The 22,964-nt window shown below is 43.4% G+C and overlaps 1 protein-coding gene across 8 annotated transcripts in view; it reads left to right on the top strand.

Annotated features, from left to right (window-relative positions):
• The window catches only part of LOC135512314 (transcription factor COE3), a 73,984-nt gene that overhangs the window by 43,330 nt on the left and 7,690 nt on the right, over positions 1-22,964 (top strand). For 2 of the 8 annotated variants that reach the window (XM_064934228.1, XM_064934223.1), the window contains exons 8-11: positions 1,213-1,330; positions 5,718-5,848; positions 6,288-6,414; positions 21,649-21,737. In XM_064934228.1, the coding sequence (XP_064790300.1) occupies positions 1,213-1,330; positions 5,718-5,848; positions 6,288-6,414; positions 21,649-21,737 (465 nt within the window). Of the gene's footprint in view, positions 1-1,212; positions 1,355-5,714; positions 5,849-6,287; positions 6,415-21,648; positions 21,738-22,964 lie in introns of all 8 variants that reach the window. The other 6 variants (XM_064934227.1, XM_064934222.1, XM_064934225.1 and 3 more) reach the window with 3 other exon arrangements.

Below are 22,964 nucleotides of genomic sequence, written 5' to 3'. Positions count from 1 at the left end.
AATACACTTCGGATGGTGTATCAATATGCCCAGTCATTACAATGATACAGGCAACCTTCCTAACTCAGTTGCCGGAGAGGAAGGAAACTGGGGATTTCACCATGAGGCCAATGGTGACTTTAAAACAGATACAGAGTATAATAGCTGTGATAGGAGAAAACTGAGGATGGATCAACAACATTGTAGTTACTCCACAACACTAACCTAATTGATAGTGAAAATGCGGAAGCCTGTACAGAATAAAACTGTAAGAAAATTGGCAAAGAAATAAACGTTATGTCCTGAATACGAAGTGTTATGTTTAGGGCAAATCCAACACAATACATAACTGAGTACCGCTCTTTATTTTTTCAAGCATGGTGGTGGCTGCATCATGTTTTGGTTATGCTTGTCATCGGCAAGGACTAAGGAGTTAAAAAAAATAAAAAATAAAAATGGAATAAAACTAAGTACAGGCAATGTCCTAGAGGAAAACCTGTCTCAGTCTGCTTTCCAACAGACACTAGGGGACAAATCCACCTTTCAGCAGGTCAATAAACACAAGGCCAAATCTAAACTGTATATTTCTGAGTGGCCTAGTTATAGTTTTAAATCGGCTTGAAAATCAATGGCAAGACTTGAAAATAGCTGTCTTGCAACAACAACCTACTTGACAGAAATTGAATAGTTTTAAAAATAACAATGGGCAAATTTTGTACAATCCAGGTGTGCAAAGCACATAGAGACTTACCCAGAATGACTCACAGGTTGTAATCACTACCAAAGGTGATTATATCATGTATTGACTCAGGGGTGTGAATACTTATGTAAATGAGATATTTCTGTGCTTCATTTTCAATACATTCGATATCGTTTCTAAAAACCTGTTTTCACTTTGTCATAGAGGGGTTTTGTGTGTAGATGGTTGAGAAACCCCCCTCAATTTTATACATTTTGAATTCAGGCTGTAACACAATAATATATGGAATAAGTCAAGGGGTATGAATACTGTCTGAAGGCACTGTAGACGAGTCAATCAATGTCTTTTGTGAATCAATTACATCAACACAACATTTGTCAGAGTGGGTCAAAACAAGTGATTATAGAGAGAGCGAAAGGTTGTTCTTTAAATCTGAAAACAATAAAGCATGATTAAGCTGATGTTTTGTACATGATTGTGTCCCCTTCCTACAGATTGCTAAATGACACGGTCTACCTTCACTCTTGTTGCAGGTTGTCGTCTCGACGACAGTCAATGTGGACGGCCACGTCCTGGCTGTCTCAGACAACATGTTTGTCCACAACAACTCCAAACATGGGCGTAGGGCTCGCAGACTCGACCCTTCAGAAGGTACGCCTCCTTATCTGGAGAATGGTAGGCACCTTTTACATCATATTATTTGCTTTTCATCTTCCTTTCATTCATACATTTTTTCTCTCTCATTCTGTGTTGTAAATCTAAATATTAATATATATATAATATATCATGTAAATATTTGTAGTGGATTGGAAATAGTATACAATATCATGCATAGCGCGCTAATCATTTGAATAATGCTAGTAATTATTTACATTTTATGATGATGATAAAATGATATACTATTTCCAATCTTGACCAATTGTTAACGGCACATAAACATTTTTTTTACCTATTAGAAACATGATGAAATTGGCAAAGAATTCTGAGTTAGGTCAATTTCCTGTTGCTGGGTGCTGCAGTTTCAGTTGAGAGCAGAAATGAAGGGATGAAGGACAGGGCGGGAGGAGGGTCTAGGAGAAAAACAGAATTGACTGTTTTTCTTCCAACTGATTCTATATGATAGACTGATTGCCTGCATGGCCAACAGAGTGAGAAGCAGGGCCCCCAAACCATGGGAAATCCAAAAAGTAAACTGCACTAAACACAACCTTCTGACCCTTCCTAGCCTCCTCTCGCAGCTGGGAGCATAAACAGCTGAAAGATTATGGAAAAACCAGAGCAGGCCAATTGTGCAAATTGCTTATCTTCAGATTTCAAGGGGCAATTATGGCTCTGCAAACAGTTTATATACACACACACCACTGGTTGAAATGGCCTTCTCTCCAGTTTAATAACCATTAATGGTCATATCACCAAAAGCAAATGTAATGTTTAATACAAAAAGGGTTAAAAAAAATCCAGACAAGACAATTAATATATCTAGTGGAGGGAAAAGCTAATTTGTCTAAAAGCTATTTGTTTTTGTCTTTATTAATGACTCCACTACTGGAGAACAAAATCAAATAATTAAAGTCCTGCCCCGAGCATCGAAGTCATTATGCTCAGTGATGTTCTGTTTGTATCTGTGTCTCACGTTTATGACAGGGTAGGTGTGAATCGCCTAACAACCTTAGTCTTAATGAGGAGAGCAATTAAAGAGGTTGAGCCCTCTCCTCTACGTTCCCCCCATCCCACAGGACAGTGTGTGTGTGTATGTGTGTGTGTGTGTGTGTGTGTGTGTGTGTGTGTGTGTGTGTGCGCGCGCTAGTGTGCGTGTGTGTGTGTGTGTTCCAAGCAAATTTCCACTGCCCACCCCTATCTTCCCCTCCTCATTCTTCTTAGCACGGGAGCAGTAAGCTTGCCTTGTAAAACAAGCTCCTTCAATAACACAATTTAGCGTGGTGTCTGTGTGAGCTACACAGTTATTCATAAGGTGTACACAACAGTCCTGCTTTTGAGTGCCTAAATCACCTGGCAATTGTCAATTTAATTTAACTATAATATACTACATTTTCTTTCCAGTATATCTGCATTTATTTTCCATCCCAACCCAATGTAGCCGAGTGGAGACAACTAACACTTTGTGTATATTACCAATGTACCATAGTTCTTTAGTCAAAACTTTGCTTGTTTGCGTCTCCCACTCCAGACACTCATAGACATAACACATGAGAACAGGATACTCGGTCATAAAATGTAATCCCATCCATGCCGTTCATAGAGTTCTGACACCAGGCAGGCAGACAGAGTGTGCTTTAAATTAGCAACACATTCTTCACTGGGAGTTTGCTGGGTGAGAAGCCTCAGGTATGTGGCTGACTGACTGTCTGTCTGTGTGTCTGCGAAAGCAAGGCACACTCTCAGTTCATTGTCTCAGTGCTGGGGCTACAGTGTCAGCCTGCTCAAGAAGTGCTGCCCCCTATTGGTGAACAGGAATTTCTGTCAATGACACACAACTGAACCATGCAGGTTTGAGCTGTCACAAAAGCATTTAGACATGAATATACAGAAAATCCTTCACTAATACACACACACTTACACACTCGCGGCCTCATAAACACTCACACCTTGCATTCCTAAGCTACGTTTGACCTCCCCTGTAGGTACTTGGAGAGTATGGAAGCCTCAGCAATGAGCCTGCAGCGCCCCAGTCATTTGCACGCCAAGTTGCTGTAATACCGTTAGTGTTATTGCAATAAAGACAAGTGAATCCAGTCTGCTCCATCTGAGAGTCAGAGAGGGAGAGAAAGACAGAGATAGAGAGAGAGCGATAGAGAGAGGGAGAGATAGACAGAGAAAGAGAGAGAGAGAGAGAGAGAGAGAGAGAGAAAAAAGAGAGAGCGAGAAAGAGAGAGGGAGAAAGCCTGAGAGAGAGAAAGAGGGGGAGAGAGAGGGAAAGGGAGAGAGGGAAAGGGAGAGAGAAAGGGGTAACAGATGGCCCAGGGAGAGGTAAAAGGTATAATCCCATCAGCTGCACTATCAGCCGACCATCTGGACATCCCACAGCACAATTACAACACATTTCAGCAGGCAGAACAAAGGACGCCACAGCCACGGACACATCAGACCTGTTTGAGTGGCTCAGTAGGTCTACAAGCGCTTCAGACGGAAGTTGGCCCGAAGCTCAGATCGAGCATCAGTTTTCTCTACTCCAGTGCTAACCTGCCGCATTAGCATGTAAAGGAGCCAAAATTGATGTTGGATATGCGCTTAGGGACGTTTAGAAATAAAGGCTCACAAATAAACTAATATTGGTTTAAACAATTTAAAAGTATGAGTTTTGTGAGGCACAGTCAGGCCCTGTTTCAGCCATCCTCATTCCCTCCCTGCAATGTTTATCATCTGCTGCGGGGCATTGTGCGTGTCTATCCTCAGATCGCCTGCGCTGCCTGTGTAATCCACTTGGCCACGGTTCCCATTCAGCACATGCTCCCCTCTCTGTCTGTGCATTGAGACATATGCAAATTTTCAGGCAGAAGGGTGGACGGCTTAGGGCCCCTGGTCGCTCCCTCTCTATGGGTCCTTTCTGTGTACCGGAGGGGGACGTTGGGATTTCCAAGGCGGTGTGTGTATGTGTGTAGGGTTATGGCTGCAGCTGCCCCCCAATAACCCCCCCCCCTCTCTCTCTCTCTCTCTCTCTCTCTCTCTCTCGCTCTCTCTCCTGGCCCCAAAGTCAATTTGTTTACAGTAATTTTGAAGGGGGAATTATTTGCCGTAATCGGCAGCACTGATGAAGGTCAGCTCCTTTGAGGGGACGCAGCGATCCCACAGAGAGATGCTCTTCTTTCAGATGCTCTGCTTAGCAATTAAGGAAAGCAAATGTCACTCGTCCAGACCTCAGAGATGAAATTCTGTAAGGGCGATTAGCATGAAGTCAACAGCGCCTGTTAAAGCCAGATTTCCCATAGTGTGTGCGTGCGTGTGATTTCCCATAGTGTGTGCGTGCGTGTGATTTCCCTTAGTGTGTGTGTGCGTGCACATGTGCGTGCATGTGCGCTTTATGGGAAGAAAGCAAACATAACCTGAACAGCCCCAACAGCAAAGCAAACAAAGGGAGATGTCTTGTATGTAATGTTCATTACAATATACTGATATGGTGATTTATTGTATTTACTGAACTGGAGTGATAATAGTAGCACAGCAATGTGCTCATATGAAATACTTACAACTGACATAGTACAAAATGTTAAAAGAACAAGTGTGCGCAGTTCGCATTGTATTCACAAAATATTGATGTTAAAAGGCGACATTTAATTTTGCTGTTTTATGGTTAGCTGTCATGCTATGCCTGTTGTAAACATGGTGTCAGGGTGAACATCATATTAAGGCAATGTATCAAATGACAGAGAGAGTTTGGCATGAGCTCGCTCAAATTAGATTATAATAACACCCAGCATTCTGATTAATGGCACAGCTATGGAGCAGAAGTCATGGCTGATGAAAAGCATTGTAAGAAACAATGTGAAATGGATTGAATCGATCACAAAAGGCAAAAATTGAGCCTGAATAATTCATGAATTTATTAATGTTGTAAAACGTGAAACTGCATTCTCAACAACATGCCAGAACACAGGGAACAAAGACAATGGAATGACATGAAACCAACAACACAGCTTTGGCTTGTCATTTTCATTCAACAGCCTTATTCTTGACTCATTTGAGATGTGTTCAACTTTGAAATTCTACTGTACATGCAGGGCTACACCTAATCCATTTTGAGAGTTACATTTGCCCTGACACATAATGTGCTACATCAAATAATTTCCACTCACAAGTCCAGCGCTTAGCCTTTGTGAAGCAAACCATTTGAAGGTTCTGCTTAACTACATCACTCCAAGCTGCTGATGAATGATTTTATTCTCGTGCCTAAAATGACAAATCCATCATTCTTTCTCTCTCCAGGCTTATTTCCATGATATGTCTTTCTATTGGGTTAAAGACATCAGGCTATATAGAAGTGTAGGGACTGAATAGGCTCTTTTCTCTGTGTGTTAAGCAGCCACCCCGTGCATCAAGGCCATCAGCCCCAGTGAGGGATGGACTACAGGAGGGGCCACTGTCATCATCATTGGGGACAACTTCTTTGATGGCCTGCAGGTCGTGTTCGGGACCATGCTTGTCTGGAGTGAGGTACAATATGTTGTCTGACGACGATGCAAAAATGTTTTGTCACACCATTGATTTGATTGAACTTCAGCCTAGGTTTGAAGTGTTTTACTGTTTTTACAAAACATATCATTTTTTAAAACTGTTTCAAGCCTGTTTTTTTTATATTTGTTTTAATTCTTCTTCCCCTTTATTTTACTAGGCAAGTCAGTTAAGAACAAATTCTTATTTTCAATGACAGCCTAGGAACAGTGGGTTAACTGCCTGTTCAGGGGCAGAAGAACAGATTTGTACCTTGTCAGCTCGGGGATTCGAACTTGCAACCTTTAGGTTACCAGTCCAACACTCTAACCACTAGGCTACCCTACCATAACAACTACATAGCAATGATGTCCATTAGCTTGCTTAAGTAGACCTTAGTAGCCATGGTCAGACTCAATGGTTCCTGTGCCCTGTCTTCCAGCTCATCACCCCCCATGCCATCCGTGTCCAGACCCCTCCCAGGCACATCCCTGGTGTAGTGGAGGTCACGCTGTCCTATAAGTCCAAGCAGTTCTGCAAAGGGGCTCCTGGGAGATTTGTCTACACCGGTGAGTCAGGTTTAATGCCCGTTTTAGCCTCTCCTCCCTGGGTTTAGTGCCCTGACTAGCCATCCTCTCTGGATGGAACTCAAAGTCTGGTCATATACTTTGAAAATGTATACTTACTTCCTTTCTTCCTTGAAGTATTCGCTGATCTAATACATTTGGATGAACGACGAGGTTTCCCTGACATACATAGCTTTTACCTATTCAGTCAATTTAATCTGTGGCTAGGTTGGAAATAAGGATGCATTGTCTCAGTACTGGAACAGGGCCCCAGTGTCAAGGTAGTAATGATGGATTAACCAGGACCCTTCTCTTTGGGTCTGGAATATTCAATGTGTGAGAAGTGAGAACTGTATAACTTAAGGTGTTTGGTGGAAGGATTTGTATTATTTGTTTATTTTTGGTACTTTTTACCATTTTTTGATATCCAATTGGTAGTTACAGTCTTTTCCCATTGCTGCAACTTCCGTGCTGACTCGGGAGAGGCAAAAGTCGAGAGCCATGCATCCTCTGAAACGCGACCCCACCAAGCCGCACTGCTTCTTGACACACTGCTCGCTTATCCCGGAAGCCAGCCTTACCAATGTGTCGGAGGAAACACTGTACAGCTGGCGACTGAAGTCAGCGTGCATGTGCCCGGCCGCCACAAGGAGTCGCTAGAGCGCAATGGGACAAGGACATCCCTGCCGACCAAACCCTCCCCTAACCCAGACGACGCTGGGCCAATTGTGCACTGCCTCATAGGTCTCCCGGTACTGCCGCATAGGCCTGCTGTGACACAGCCCGGGATCGAACCCAGATTTGTAGTGACGCCTCTAGCACTGCAGTGCCTTAAACCGCTGCTCAACTCGGGAGGGCCCTGGTGGAAGGATTTATAGAAGTGCAACTTGATCTCACCCTGAACTGCAATTAGAAAGTGATGCTGCCTAGCTTTGTTAAATTCAATTTGTCAGGATAATTCACTCTGACAATTGTATTTTTTACTCACTTGTCAGATATGCATCTGCTAATTTGCAGATTTCTTATATACAGTACATGACAAAAAGTATGTGGATACCTGCTTGTCGAACATCTCATTCCAAAATCATGGGCATCAATATGGAGTTGGTCCCCCCCTTTGCTGCTATAACATCCTCCAAGCTTTTGGGAAGGCTTTCCACATTGCTGCAGACATTACTCATATTCAGCCACAGGAGCATTAGTCTGAGAATTAGGTCGGACACTGATATTGTGCGATTAGGCCTGGCTCGCATTTGACATTCCAATTAATCTCAAAGGTGTTGATGGGGTTGAGATCAGGGTTTTGTGCCGGCCAGTCAAGTTCTTCCACACCGATCTCGAGAAATAATTTATGTATGGGCCTCGCTCTATGCACGGGGGCGTTGTCATGCTGAAACAGGAATGGGCCTTCCCCAAACTGTTGCCACAAAGTTGGAAGCACAGAATTGTTTAACATGTCATGCTGTAGCATTAAGATTTCCCTTCACTTGAACTAAGGGGCCTAGCCCAAACCATGAAAAACAGCCCCGGACCATTATTCCTCCTCCACCAAACTTTACAGTGGGCACTATGCATTTGGGCAGGTAGCGTTCTCCTGGCATCTGCCAAACCCAGATTTGACCATTGGACTGCCAGATGGTGAAGCCTGATTCCTCACTCTAGAGAACACATTTCCAATTTGAGCGAGCTCATGCCAAACTCTCTCAGTCCAATGCCGGTGAGCTTCACAACACTCCAGCCAACGCTTGGCATTGTGCGTGGTGATGTTAGGCTTGTGTGCGGCTTGAATTTTCTTTCTTCCATGAAGCTCCTTACGAACAGTTCTGCTTCCAGAAGCAGTTTGGAACTCAGTAGTGGGTGCCGTAAACCGAGGACATACAATTTTTCATACGCTACGTGCTTCAGGTCCTGTTCTGTGAGCTTGTGTGGCCTACCACTTCACGGCTGAGCAGTTGTTGCTCTTAGATGTTTCCACTTCACAATAACAGCGCTTACAGTTGACCAGGGCAGCTCTAGTAGGGCAGAAATTTGACCAACTGACTTGTTGTAATAGTGGCATCCTATGACGGTATGACGGTGCCACGTTGAAAGTGACTGAGCTCTTCAGTAAGGCCATACTACTGTCATTGTTTGTCTATGGAGATTAGCATGGCTGTGTACTCAATGTTATATACCTGTCAGCAGTGGGTGTGGCTGAAATAGCCAGATCTGCTAATTTGAAGGGGTGTCCACATACTTTTGTATATATCATTTATATTGTCATTTGATTGAAACCTGAACGAGACTGAATTTGACTGAACTAGAGAGAAATTTAAGCATGCAGAGTTCAGGGTATTTGTGAGTGTGTGTAAGTGTCTTGTGTGAGAGTGTCACACCATAAGTAAAGGTGGATTATCTTGGCTAACAGAGGGAAGTGGTGGTATTATCTGTCATCATTGGTGAGAAGGCGGAGGTCATGGGGGTCAAGGCCTGTCTGACCTGGAAGCCTCATTCAGTTCTAAATCTGATGGTTAGAATGAGAAGGACGCGTCAAACCACTCTCACTCCCCTCTCACCCTACCTCAGCCCCTCAACACAGACCTGGCCTTGGGCACACAGCGGAACCACAAAAAAAGTTGAGGGCTGGGGGTGAAGGGTGGGTTGGACCCCTTAACCCCCCCCCCCTAGACCGCTTCCATTCCGGGGCAGCTGTTTCTCATCAACCCCCCTCCAACCATGTAGTCTGGCACTTCTGTGTTAACCTCCCTACCAGCAGAGCAGAGGCCAACAAGGCACCGGGATAATGAAACAAGAGTGCAGTGTGCTGAGTGTGTGAGTGTATGTGTGCATATGTGTGTGTTTGTGTGTGTGAAGCCTGGGAAGGTGTATAAGTTAAGACTTTAATGGCTTCTATAGCACCCTGGTGAAAGTGCCAGGTCCCTTAAGAACGGACCCCATTAGCCACACAGGATAAGCGGATTGGGATGATTACCATCCGGTTTTACTGGGGGAACATGTCCCCTTTCTGGATCTATGCTGATTTTCTTCCTTCTTCCTTCCCTGGTTCCTGCTCTGTTCCAGTTAGTAGAAAGATACAATTACCCTGAGAGGCAATGGCAGTACAATTGATTAGTTTGGTGAATTAAAAGAGAGAGACACCAATCAGACAAGTCTAGCTGCTCAGACTACTGCTATTCCCAGAGTGGATCACCCTGATGGTACCAGGGTTGACATGTGAGGAATGAAACTGTTAGGGGGCTCTGGGCACTTAACAGCAGAAGTAACAGGGACTGCATATGTACAGTAATTGCTAGTTGATAGAAGGACATTACCTTTCGGACAGTTAAGTACTACATGGACGGGCAACAAAAAGAGGACACGTAGTAACATAATTGCTTCATCTAAAGGGTACAGAATGTGCTCATGTCATTTCGGTGGTCGGGCAACATGTGCATTTCAAAGGTTCATTTATCAAAGCTGCAATTCAAGAGTGACTTTGCGGCGTGCCGTTGAGAGAAGAGCTTTTAGACCTTTTCATGTACTCTTCTCGCCCGACCGGCCCTAATTATGAAGATTTAACTCGCTCAATTTAAGAAATTATCACAAATTACCTACAGTCAACATAGAGTAGACTGCAGTCAATTCTAATGGCAGAGGGTGGGGTTTGTTGGGTTAGTATTCTGGACCACCTCCAAAACTAATAATTCACTCAGAGGATGTGAGTACCACGTAGTGTACGTCAATAATCCTGCATGCATCGAGTATGTTCAATCATGGAAACACCAGCTACAGAGACACATACTGCTACAAAACATCAGAGGATGCTTTATTAAGCTATGTAGCTAGCAGTGTGTTTATCACTGTGGCCATCATTGCTGTTTTTATCTCAATATCATTTAATTTCTGGATAACAATTAAGTACCTTACTGTGATTGTTTTAAATTAAAATGGTCAAAAATAAATAAAAATAGCTTCTTAGTGAAGAGTAATTTCTCAAGCAAGAATTTTGCTTGGACTGTCTGAGTGGTCTGAGCGGGGAGGGGGAAACTGAAAATGTGCTTTTATTGGCAGAGAGGTTTGGAACTCTCTTTCTTATTGGTGTATTAACTAATCACCTCACCAGGCAGGCCAAAACTCCATCCCACCAAAACAGGCTGAAATGTCAGGTGGTCCTTTCAAACTGCTCTTACACTAAAAAGGGCATTATCATAATTTTCCCAATTTCACAGTATTATTCCAACCTACATATACATATAAAACACAGAGAAATCAAATGTTTGATTGCAATGGGCCTTTAGTGTATCAAAGTTTACAGCATTACTCTACTTTAGGGTAAGGACATGGTGTATTATTGTCTCATGGAGGTGGTTTGTCCTGTAACCGATCCATGTATTGGTTATCCATTGGTCAGGGTGACCAGAGGATCAAACTGTCAGCAAGGTTGTAGAAAATCAAAGGGAGACAGGTCCAGCTGTCCTTAGGTCAATACTTCACACTTTATTAAGCACTGCATAAAGGATCTGTGTGTTTTCTTAAAGGGCTTTTATAAAGGGTCCTCTTGGTGACTTCAATTTAGTAAATCTATGTGATTGCTTTTTTACTTTAACGTTACAGTAGATGACACCCGTGCAAAAGAGTAAACTATCAGTAAAAACTATCAGTAACTTTGAAACTCTAATTGCATCAGTTTCTATCTTGACTTGATTTCTATGACAGTTAACCTCCCAGGACCCATATGGAGACCCTGAGTGATATGAAGTGGTAGCACTGCTGCTAACACACTCAGCTACTATTTATCCTAATCAGTGACATCCCTATACCCGGGATTGTGTTCAAATGAACCCCTACCTCGCCCCAGAAATCGCACATTTACCAGGACCCCATTTGTCATGGGTAAATTGAGGGTCACTACACTTCGCCTGTATCCTCTAGTGGGGATCCGGGACATGCATCATAATGTTAGGAGAGAATGACTGGCAAAGAGTAGCTGTCATACATTTGTCAGTGGGAAGGGAACATTATTTGCTAATTTCCCAAGCTGGGAAGTGACAGGGTGCTTCATCTTCAGACCTTTGGTGACCAGCTTGGTTTCTGGGCTATTAGTACAAGTCAAGTGTTTTATTTTTTTTCCTCCCTATAAGGCTGACTGTAACGAGAACCATTTATCCGACCTCACAGAGGGCTGCTATTTAACACACTGGGTCTGGGTGAAGGATTTTGGATGATGCTGCTGATGATGCCCCATACAGTGAGCGTCTCTTGCCAGATTTGGGTTGAGGCTAGACATCCTTGGAGGCTGATGAATCACAAAGTTTTCTTGTCAAGGTGACAGTATCGACTCCACTGCACCAGAATCGGACAACATGGGTATAAGGTAGTCATTCATCAACATAAGGACAAAGGGGTCATGGGGGATTCACTCAATACTGTTAGAGACCAAGAAATGTCAGTCTGGTAGTGGATGGAAACAGAAGGTGTTAATACTGTATATATTCTGCAAGTAGTAATGCTATCCTATACCACTTGCAAAACTCACGATTATGAACATTTCTTTTGAGGGTTAATATTTACTGTGAGGATCATCAAGATCCTATGCATTGTAAATGTAATGCTGTGCATATTGATGTGCACCTTGACTGAACACTTTATCCTCACTCAGCTGGGCAGAGATACAAAGAGATCTTCAAATCTCAAATGAAACCCTTTGCCCCACTGCAAGCAGAAATTCTTGGCTCTTGACAACAACAAGAAAATGCAGTTCAGTACAAATGGACTCCTTTATCAAAGCACATCAGTCCAGGCCTTGTGCTGTTCAGTCTGTGTATCGGGCCTAACCCTACAGCTCCCCTCCGCCCTTCAGCCGAGACGCTCTTTGAAGTTCCGGATTTGGCGCAGATCAGATACAGAGCTTCCTCACGATTTCCTCCCCTGCAGGGCAGGGTTTGGTAGCAGCTAGTCAGGGATGGGGTGTGGCCTAGACACACTATAAGATACGCTGTAATCAAGACATTCACAGAGGTATGTAAACAGATCTGTTTAAGAGGGTCTTTCAATGGGATCTCTTTTAGTGTAAGGGCGTAGTGCACCGTAATATAAATGTTCTATGAATAGCGACCTATAGCTCACGTCCCAGTACCTGTCTCCCAGTCTGTCTTTCTCATTACATGCCTGGTATTCAGCTCTAGCTCCTCCGGAGTGACTGAGACACTTGTCACCTACTTAGACAGGCTCAGGCAGAAAGCCTTTGTGAGCGTGTGCAGATAGCGTCAAGGATTGAGGAGGAAGGTCCTTTCGTCCAATTAGAGGGTTGACGTGACACACACTCTACCACTCCCCACTGTCAAGCAGTTTGTCAGGTAGACTTTGAGGAGTGCACCATGACATTATATATTTCACATAGTGGAATAATTAAGAGACCTGGGAAATCCAGCTATGGAAAATTGATTGAAATAAGTGACAGTTTTTTAGCCATTGCACAGTATCAGTGCAGGGGTGTTTCTCTATAAGAATGAAAGGACTATACATTTATTTGTATTTAATTGTATTTAATTGGCACCACTTGATGTTCAACTGTATTATTACGTGTGTTTGGTAATGGTACACCATAAGGGTAGTCCCCACTAAGGCACAGTATTATTCTGTGCAGCAAAAAAGATAGATGGGAAGGAAGGAGGCTCTTGAAAGATGAGGATCTCTCCTCCCTCCCCTCCGTGCCCCATTTTCACTATGTTCCACACCCAACGGCCTTTAAAAGAACTCCCATCCCCCTATTCCCCATCCCCTTTCTCCCCCCAGCCCTACCTCCACCGCCTGTGATTGAAATTCATCGGCAAGTTTATTGAGAAATGAATGAGAGAGGCTGCATGGTATTGACTTTGAGAGGAAAACACAACTCATCTTGAATGAGGGGGAAAATGCGGCCGTAATTTAGCTGTCATCGATTGGGCCCCGTCCATGTATTGATCTTCATTTTACAATATGAATTTGCGCCTGCAATCAGCTGTGAGGTGAGGCCATTTGATTTCAGTTGGACGGTAATGTGTGAAAGTCCCCCTCTACGTCCTTAGAGGAGTGGGACACTCACTTTAGATGTCATTGAAGGGAAGAGAAGAGGTGTTTTCACCCATTTCCAATACAGAGATAAAGTGAATTTCGAAGGTATGATAATTGTGAACTGATACAGTAAACCACTCCCATTTAACCTGTGTTAATTACATGTGATCTGTTGCAGAAGCAATATCTGGTGGAATTGTAACTTGTTTTTTTCCCGTTGTCTGTATCGGATCAAAGTTCATGAAATTTCAATGAACATTGATTTCTCTCTATTGATTAATCTTGTACTGAACTACAGATCTTTTGAAGTTTGAATTTTCTGATCAACCTGAGACTGGAGATGGAATCACTCAGCGATAGCTTGGATTGGATGGAAAGAACATGGTCAGTGGTAAATACACTGCTTTGGTTTGCGTGGGTTTGCCGTGAGTTACAATTGGTTGGTTTGGTCTGATGGTGGGTTCTGCCTGCATGCTTCTTTTAGATCTGTCTCCACAGCGGACATCGATATTGCTGAACATCATGACCTCTATATTGTCTCCCAGATTGCGTTCATGTTGTCCCTGCAGCTTCAATGTTGTCACCTGTTTCCATTCATCCATTTACTTTCAATAACCCCTGAGTGACACTGGCCTTTTTCCCTCCGTGTTTGACGCTATTGACGTCAGTGAGAGGATGTCATTTCCTGTGGTGATAACGATACTATGTGTGACCCATATCGGTGCTGCATTTTTAAGATGATCTCAGGTGCCCATGAGGCTTAAGTTGGACACTCTCACAAGTTCAAAATCACTGACACTTGAATGAACTTCACCCCGTTCTGTTTATCTGCTCCCTTTCCAACTCCCTCTCCACCGCAGTATAATTTGTGTTAGGGGAAAGGAAAAAATGCTCAATGGTGTAGGAGGAGTGGAGATAAGCTCCAAGCAGTTAAGTATAATTAGCGAAAGTAATAGCTGGCAAATGGCAACAAGGCTAGTTTTTATCTCCTGCTTGTTTTTATCTCCTGGAAAGATAGATTTATCATAATAACCAATAATGGCTGGCAGGAATGCTAGCACTCTGTGCACGCTTCCATTCAAGCCTTCAGACTTAAGAAGGAACCATTTCCCTTCACTTTACTGCTTTGCTCAAACATTTCCCTCTGCTACTGCCTGTTACTGCAGGCAAATACAGTACATGACTTCAGTACACTGCCACATACTGAGAGCATGCAGGCGTATTGTCATGTAAGCATTTTCATCTGCCAACGACCGCCATGTTACATTGTTCCTCTAGAGCGGTTACTCATGTCCTATTTCTAGAGGACACGGAGAAGGAGTAGTAGACCGTGCTCTGACGCCTGTTCGGCTGTCCACTCTGCATTTTAAGCAAAGACACTGGGCTTGGAGCCTTCTGGAGTGAATGTGTTAGGAGCATGAACGGATGTGTACATCCCAGGGAGAGGAATTCCATTGAAATCCTGCCGCAGATTGTGTGTGTGTGTGTGTGTGTGTGTGTGGTGCTTGAAATGAGAATTGATATGGCCACAGCTGCACACCAAGTCTAGGCATTCCCTTTTTTTGACCGTTCACTCAGTAGAGTGAGGAAATGACTGAGATATTCATAAAGTTTCCACTCATCTTGCATTCAAAGAATTGACTCTGCTGGTATTTAAAAACATGTTTTATCATGTGCATCCTATTCAAAAAGCAAAAATGCTGCTCCTTCAGCTGTCAGCTATACACCAAATAAAACTGTGAAATGATTGAGATTATTCTATTTGATTTATGTTGTTACATTCCAAACGTTTTATTCTAAATTCCAAACAATGATAGCGTCTCATAAGTGATGAGGAAATTATTAAGTTGGAGTATTTGAACTAAACAAGTCAAGCTGAATTACTTGTTCAGAAGAACAGAGGAGAACATGTTAGTAGTCTATATCATTCACTCTTTATTCCTGGTGAAGTATACAAATTCAATCATATTAAATTACTGAAATAAAGTTTCCAAACAGTTTGATTCCAATGAGTGAACTCTGCTGTGCATCTATTTTTTAATCATGTTCAAAGCTAAAGTGACCATAATTTTGCTCCTTCAGCTGTCAAATTAAAAATGATTAGCATTACTTTGTTTCATTATGTGGATTACATGATAAACATTTTGTTCTAAACAATTTACAAAACAATTATAGCTTCTCATAAGTGAGGAGAAAAATGTTATGTTTAAGTAATTGAGCTGAGCAAGTGAAATGTTTCAAGCTGAACTTCAAGTAGTTTAGAAGAGAAAATGCTGTTAGTCTATCATTCACTCTTTCTCCTCTCACTTTCTTTATTCTCTCTTTTTATTCCTGGCGAAATATTCAAATGCAGCCCCTGCCTTACCTCGCTGTGTCTCTTTCTCTCTAATTATCAATGAGGTCAGTAAGCAAAATGGGTAAGAAGCCAGAAGATCAATACAAATTATCCCTGAGCAAACCAGTGCTGACAGTTTGAATTGCAGCATATGTTTACCCAAAATCAGGCAATTTATCTTCATATCAGCCGAGTAATGCAGCAGGGGTGAGAGGTCAGACAATCTCTCCACCTCATAATTACCCGCCTCTAAAACAGGAAAGTGGTATTGATTGGCCGCGGGCCGGGAAGCGGGCGTGACTGGAACGTGCCAGTGCCTTCCCCCTCCCCAGCCAGACTCCCCACCCAGAACAGGATTTATGGGATGTGTGTGGAGGGTTTCATGTTTCCTCACTGTGGCTGAGAACCTTCACGGGGGGCCAGCTCCCCTTCCTACACTCCTCCCGCCCTTCTCTCCTCCTTAGCTACCTCTCACAACAGTGCACTGCGCTGCTAAAATATGGAGATGAAGCTCATGTTGGCATTTATGTTGACAGTCCAAGGGCATCGTAGAGTTCAGAGCTACAATATGAAAGGGTTAGAACAAGGTGGCGGGGAGAGATGAGGAAGTGAAGGTAGGATATCAAGTTTGGAGGTGTTTGAGGGAGTATAGTGACAAGTGTATGAGTGGTGTATAGTAACACTGTCCTCAAGTTTGATTGTTAAGCAAGGGGTGAGAGGTCAGACAATCTCTCCACCTCATGATTACCCGCCTCTACAGTTGTGTCCAGTTGTCCTTTGGGTGGTGGATTTTTTTTTATACACACAGGTTAACTGTTGAGAGTTAAAACCCCAGAAGCGTTGCAGTTGTTGACACAAACCGATGCGCCTGGCACCTACAACCATACCCTGGTTCAAAGGCACTTAAATCTTTTGTCTTGCCCATTCACCCTCTCAATGGCACACGTACACGATCCATGTCTCAATTGTCTCAAGGCTTAAGAATCCTTCTTTAACCGGTCTCCTTCATCTCCACTGATTGAAGTGGATTTAACAAGTGACAGCTATGATCCCTTATTGATTTCACCTGGATTCCCCTGGTCAGTCTATGTTATAGAAAGAGCAGGCTTTCATAATGTTTTGTACACTCAGTGTGCGTCATCATCAGCCCTTATAGGATTATTGACAGTGTCTGTGTCTGTCTCTGTGTGTACACGGTCCAACTACAGAACTGTCAACTCATCAACTGACAGCACCGTTTAGCACGAACGCAAGTCTCCATCAGCTGTCAACGTCATTTGCATGAAATCGATAGCAGATGGGGGTCTGTGCCACCAATTTCATTATGCAGGGTTGTTGCAAAGATCATCTCCATGATAGATGAGATGGTGACACGTCGACATGCACTTCTCATGGCCCAGAGTTGCACCCAATCACAGTACCATGAGACATGCTTTAATCCTCTTCTTAAAGAGCAAGAGAGAAAGAGACATCTTGTTTGCTATCTTTGGTATTTGATGCTCACTTTCTATGTCCCCTTTCCCCCTTACAAAGTCATTTTGTGTTTTCAACCAGACGTTATAGAGAATTAAAAAAATATGTTTAATGTGTATGCCATATCCAAATGCAAAAAACAAATGTGTGCAGTGCGTTGTTTTTCAAACTATTTCAGGCTGCGCTACTTCAGGATTATTGTAAATGTAAATACTTCCAAAATACACATCACATACTGCTGCTTTATTACCCGGGTCTTGTGGTGTAGCTTCTGTATCTATACCCAGCATGCCCGGCAGCGGTGTTGTGTGTAGTGTGTAGTTTGTAGTGTAGGACAGGAGAACGTGATGTATCACCCTGCGAGAGCCTTCTGACAGCCTGTGATGATGGATGGCCTGATTATGGAGTGCTTTTTACACATACACAATTTACATCACACTGAGCAGCGGGGTCTGGCAGGGCTACAACACACACACCTGAACGTGTCTTGCGGTGTGTAGTGTGTTGTGTATTGTGTGTGTGTTTGTGTAGTGTGTAGTTTGTAGTGTCTTGCGATGTGTACATATTGATGGGGAAAGGAAATAACAAAAGAAAGATGGCAAAATCATGACGTTCCCTCACGAAGAAAATGGCGTTCCCTCATGTTCTGAAGACGACCTTTGGTGTTCCGGGATGCATGATAAGATGTCAAATCAGATTTCCAGGAGTGTATGTTGTGTGTCATGTGGTGCGTTTGATTGTTGGAACTTCACTTTATGTCGATCAGCCTGAAAACGTCACCCTGGCATGTTTTTGCAAAACAATTAAATGTCACAGTAGCTGACGTTTTTCTCAATACATTGCAGTCAAAGGGAATATATGAGTGTCACAGTAGTTGACGTTTTTCCCAATACATTACAGTCAATGGGAAAAGATGAGTGTCACAGTGTTGACATTTTTCTCAGTACATTGCCGTCAATGTGAAATGATGAGTGTCACAGGGTTGACATTTTTTCGCAATACATTGCAGTCAATGGGAAAAGCTGAGTGTCACATGGTTGACATATTTCTCTGTACATTGCAGTCAATGGGAAAAGATGAGTGTCACAGGGGTGATGTTCATGTCAATACATAGAAACCAATGGGGAAAATTAAGCATCAACCAAGTGAATCTTATGCCAATAAATTGTAGTCGATGCAAAAGGATGAGTATCACAGGGTAGACGTTTATATCGATACAGTGCAGTCAATGGGAAAAGATGAGTGTCACAGGGGTGATGCCCAAGAGAATAAATTGCATTCAATGGGGGAAGATTAACATCACAATATGGACACATAGAGAAAGGCATCACAGACACTCCCTCCCTCCTTCTGTATCTTCTATCTCTTTCTCTGCACTCTCTACATATTATCTTTCTCTCGTTCCCCCTACCTCCATTCTATCTCATTCCTTCTTTCCCTCCTCCCTCTAATCGATTTCTCTCCCTCTACCTTCTGTCTCTCCCTCCTGTCTCTCCCACCTCCACTTTCCCAATTCCATAGACAGGATATTGAAGTATAGATATGTATTGGGGCATAACTCTGTACATCACATTCAAAACAAAACAGTTGGTGAAAGAGCTGCAATGGGAGAATTGGTGACAGACAGACAGACAGAGACAGACAGACAGACAGACAGACAGACAGACAGACAGACAGACAGACAGACAGACAGACAGACAGACAGACAGACAGACAGACAGATATCCACTCACAGACAGACGGACACAAACAGAGAGAGAGATATGTAAACTCCCAGACAGGCAGAGAAGGAGGCAGGCAGGCAGGCAGGCAAACTCTAAACTCAACCCTAAACTTAACCATAACCATAGCTTCATGACCACATCCCAGCTCAACCCTAACCATAGCCATAACTCCAACCCTAGACCTCTACATCTTGGCTCAGCTCTTGGAGTTGGGGTTGATTGACTTTGACAGAAGGGTTAGGTTTGAGGCTAGGTTTCAGGTTGAGCCAGGATATGGACCTGAAGCTAGAGTTAGAGTTACGGTTAGGGTTGGGGTTGACCTGGGAGTGAATATGAAGCTAGGGTTAGGGCCTAGACATAACCCTAACGTTAACTGGCAAGTGGGGGGGGGGGGGGTTACTCCTGATCTTATATCTCGCAGATATAGGACAGACACTTCAGAAAAAAGTTTTTCTGGGGGGGAATATCTGTTGTTCAATTGAATTAATCTGTTATTCAATGCCTTTGTATGGGCTAATAGCAGTGAAGCCTTTTCTTTTAATATATTTTGGGGGGAATACTTCAAGGTGTCTTCAAATTCTAAATCAAATAGCTAAATGATACTTGGTATGACCTTAAAACAATTCCATATATCTTAGGTAAATCCATCCCCCAAAAATGTTTTGATTGATTTGAAAGTTGAAACTGTCTATGCCTGTCTGTCTGTCTGTGTCTGCCTGTTTGTGGGAGAAAAGAGGGAGAGAGGAGGAAGAGGCAGAGAGAGAGGAGAGAGAGGAGGCGGATGTAGGGAAAGAAGGATTGAAAGAGATTGGAAGGGGGAGGAGAGAGAGTGAAGGGAGAGATTGAGGGAGGGGAGAGAGGGGAAGGGTGAAGGAGGGAGGGGGAGAACAAGGAAGGAGGGGAGAGAGAGTCAACAGACTGACAGAGGTGGGAGAGAGAGGTGGAGAAAGTGTGGAGAAGAGGGAGAAGCAGGGAAAGAGGAGGGAGAGAGAATGGAGGGGGGAGGGAAAGAGAGATGGGGAGAGTGAGGGAATGGGAGAGAGAGAGAAAGAGAAAGAGAAGGTGAAGGTGAAGGAAGGATAGGGAGAAAAATTTGAGAGAGAGATCCTGAAGAGCCATATCTCCTGAAGAGCCATATCTCCTGAAGAGCCATATCTCCTGAAGAGCCATATCTCCTGAAGAGCCATATCTCCTGAAGAGCCATATCTCCTGAAGAGCCATATCTCCTGAAGGGCCATATCTCCTGAAGAGCCATATCTCCTGAAGAGCCATATCTCCTGAAGAGCCATATCTCCTGAAGAGCCATATCTCCTGAAGAGCCATATCTCCTGAAGAGCCATATGGCTGAAGTGCCATAAGGGAAAGAAGGAGGCAGAGGTAATGGAAGGGGGAGAGGGAGAGGGAGGTGGGGGTGAAAGAAGGGGGAGGGAGAGATAAGAGAAATGGGGGGTAAATAGGAGGTGGAGAGTGAGAGAGAGACAAACATTAGATAAACAAGAAAAATTAAAATCCTGTGACACTCATCTTTTCCCATTGACTGCAATGTACTGAGAAAAACATCAACCCTGTGACACTCATTTTTTCCCATGGACGGCAATGTATTGAGAAAAACATCAGCTACTGTGACATTTGACCTTTTTGCAAAAACGTGCCAGAATGACATTTTCCTATGATATCATGTTGGTAGTGGACACTGCACAGCCCTGTACCATTGATCAGTAGCCTGTACTAGTGTGTGTGTGTGTGTCTGTCGGCGCCAGTGCCTTCCTGGTCTGTGTGTCAGTGGTGCTGGCTGTACGTGTGGCGTTAGCCTTCATGTTCTCTCGTGTTCAGCAGGTTGAGCAAGCCTTGCTGCGTTAATGCCAAAATTACATGCTGAGTAATGAGTGATGGGCCAAATTACTGGCTGAACAATGAATAGAGGCAGGCAGCTCTTATTAGTCTCCACAGAAAGCCATTGATTTATGAGGCACTGCCACGCTCGTCTGAGTTACTCTGCTGAAAATGATATCTACATTGAGAAGTGATGTTCTCTATTAAGTCGTTCCTTCTTCTCCCCTCCCTCCTACCTTCCCATTGGCCTACGGGTGTACATGATTGTTTAGAATCAGCCAGAGCTGTAAGGAAGCCTTAAATTACCCATTATGACTGTCAGACATAAAACGGCTTAGTCTTACCAAAGTCTGACTTATGATTCATTTACTTTGTGCCTCTGATTCATAGCCCAATATGGCTCGCTGCTCCAGATGACTATTTGAGGGGTGGGTGAGATTGATCGCTCTGTGTGATCCGCTGCAGTATTTCAGCAGAGCAGCGGGGTGGTACAGTAGGTGCAGTGCTGGAGTGACAGCAACTCATGCTAGATCAATTTCTGGACTTTCACAGATTATTAAAGCTTGGTTAGATTAACACACCCCACCATGTCATTTGCTCTCAATATTCCCATGAAGATAAAAGAGCTGGGCCCTGTGAGAGATATGCAACCTGCTCTAGACTGATGTACTGCATCATGTCATCATGGCTATTTTGCTAACTGAGAACTTGACTGGATTCAGGGGGTTTGTGACACTTGTGATAGAGTTTTCATGCTAGCTGTTGTCATTGGTTTACATGCTAGCTGTTATCTCACTTCACTTCACATTGTCTAACAATTGGGATTTTTTTTTTGGTCAGCCCTCAATGAGCCAACCATCGACTATGGGTTCCAGAGGCTGCAGAAGGTCATCCCCAGGCACCCGGGTGACCCTGAGAGGTTACCAAAGGTCAGTGTTACGTCTCATCTTCACAGAAATTGACATTACAACACCTTGTAGACACAACAAACAACACCATACACACACCACAGCTGCTAACCCAACAACATCATCAAAGACCAAGAATCAAAACAACATTAAAAGAAGATCAAACTTTTTAACCAAACAGAAATACAGTACACACACACACTGGTGCGTCCATGTAGCATTGGTTTGGGAATGTAGTTGTTTAGTGAGAGGAGAGAGAGGGAGGCAGGCGTGTGGTAAACTTTCTGTGTGGCAAAATAGCTCAATCAGACTTCTTTCCTCTCCAGTAGTCTGTGGAGATGGTAATCTCCTGGTTGTCTGGGCCGTCATTACCCCACTCATGTTTTCCTTTCATTCTCCACAGCTCCATTTGGTTTAATCTGTTGTTTACATGACTCTACGCTCGTAAAAACCCCCCAGTCTTAGTGTGGCTAATAAGGCCAGAACGACACGTTATTATGCGTTAGGTCTCACTGTTTTCTTTAGAACTCAGTAAAGGAGTTGAAAGGCTCTTGATTCCCACATGCTTGTGACACATATCCGGTAGCCTGCCATTTTGGCATTTTTCAACATGAAAACAAAGCCACATATTTCAGCCATTCTTTAATTCCTTAGTATTTCTATTTCCTCTGATAAGATCTATTACTGGGCTCGTCTGATTGCGACCCTGCTAATTTCCATTTGGTATAACTGGCATTCCATATGCGTCAAATGTAATATTATGACTGTTTAGTTTGCACAGACTCCCTTGGCACGCAGTAAATTGGTGACCACCTCAGAGTTTTAATAATACCATAAAGCCTTTTAAGACCTTATCTATTAAAGCCCAGCATGCAACACTGCAATATCATTAACGTCCAACGGACAATTTAATAAAGACCAGGCTCTGTGGTGTAGTATGGACGACTGGGCCAAGTCAATAGGAAGATATACGACATCGCAGCCAGCAGTCTCTGGTGCACTATATGAAGTGTTTCAATTAGAGTTTGGTCCCCTTGGAGACTCAAAACAACACCTGGACATGAAATGTAACTCTAATTTCAACAGTACATTTGTAAGACCAAAGGAAGGGTTCACTTAGCTTTTATGGCTGCAAGTCTCCCTGCCCTGGGTCTCTCTGTCTTCACACACTCAATTTAGTCAGTACATCTCCATAGAATTTGCAATTTGAACATAACAAGGACTATTGTGATCCATACTTTTATTACA

The sequence above is a fragment of the Oncorhynchus masou genome, chromosome 24 (assembly GCF_036934945.1).
Source record: "Oncorhynchus masou masou isolate Uvic2021 chromosome 24, UVic_Omas_1.1, whole genome shotgun sequence".
Lineage (NCBI taxonomy): Eukaryota > Metazoa > Chordata > Actinopteri > Salmoniformes > Salmonidae > Oncorhynchus > Oncorhynchus masou.
Note: the sequence above shows the minus strand (reverse complement) of the source record. Positions and strands in the feature narration are given on the sequence as shown.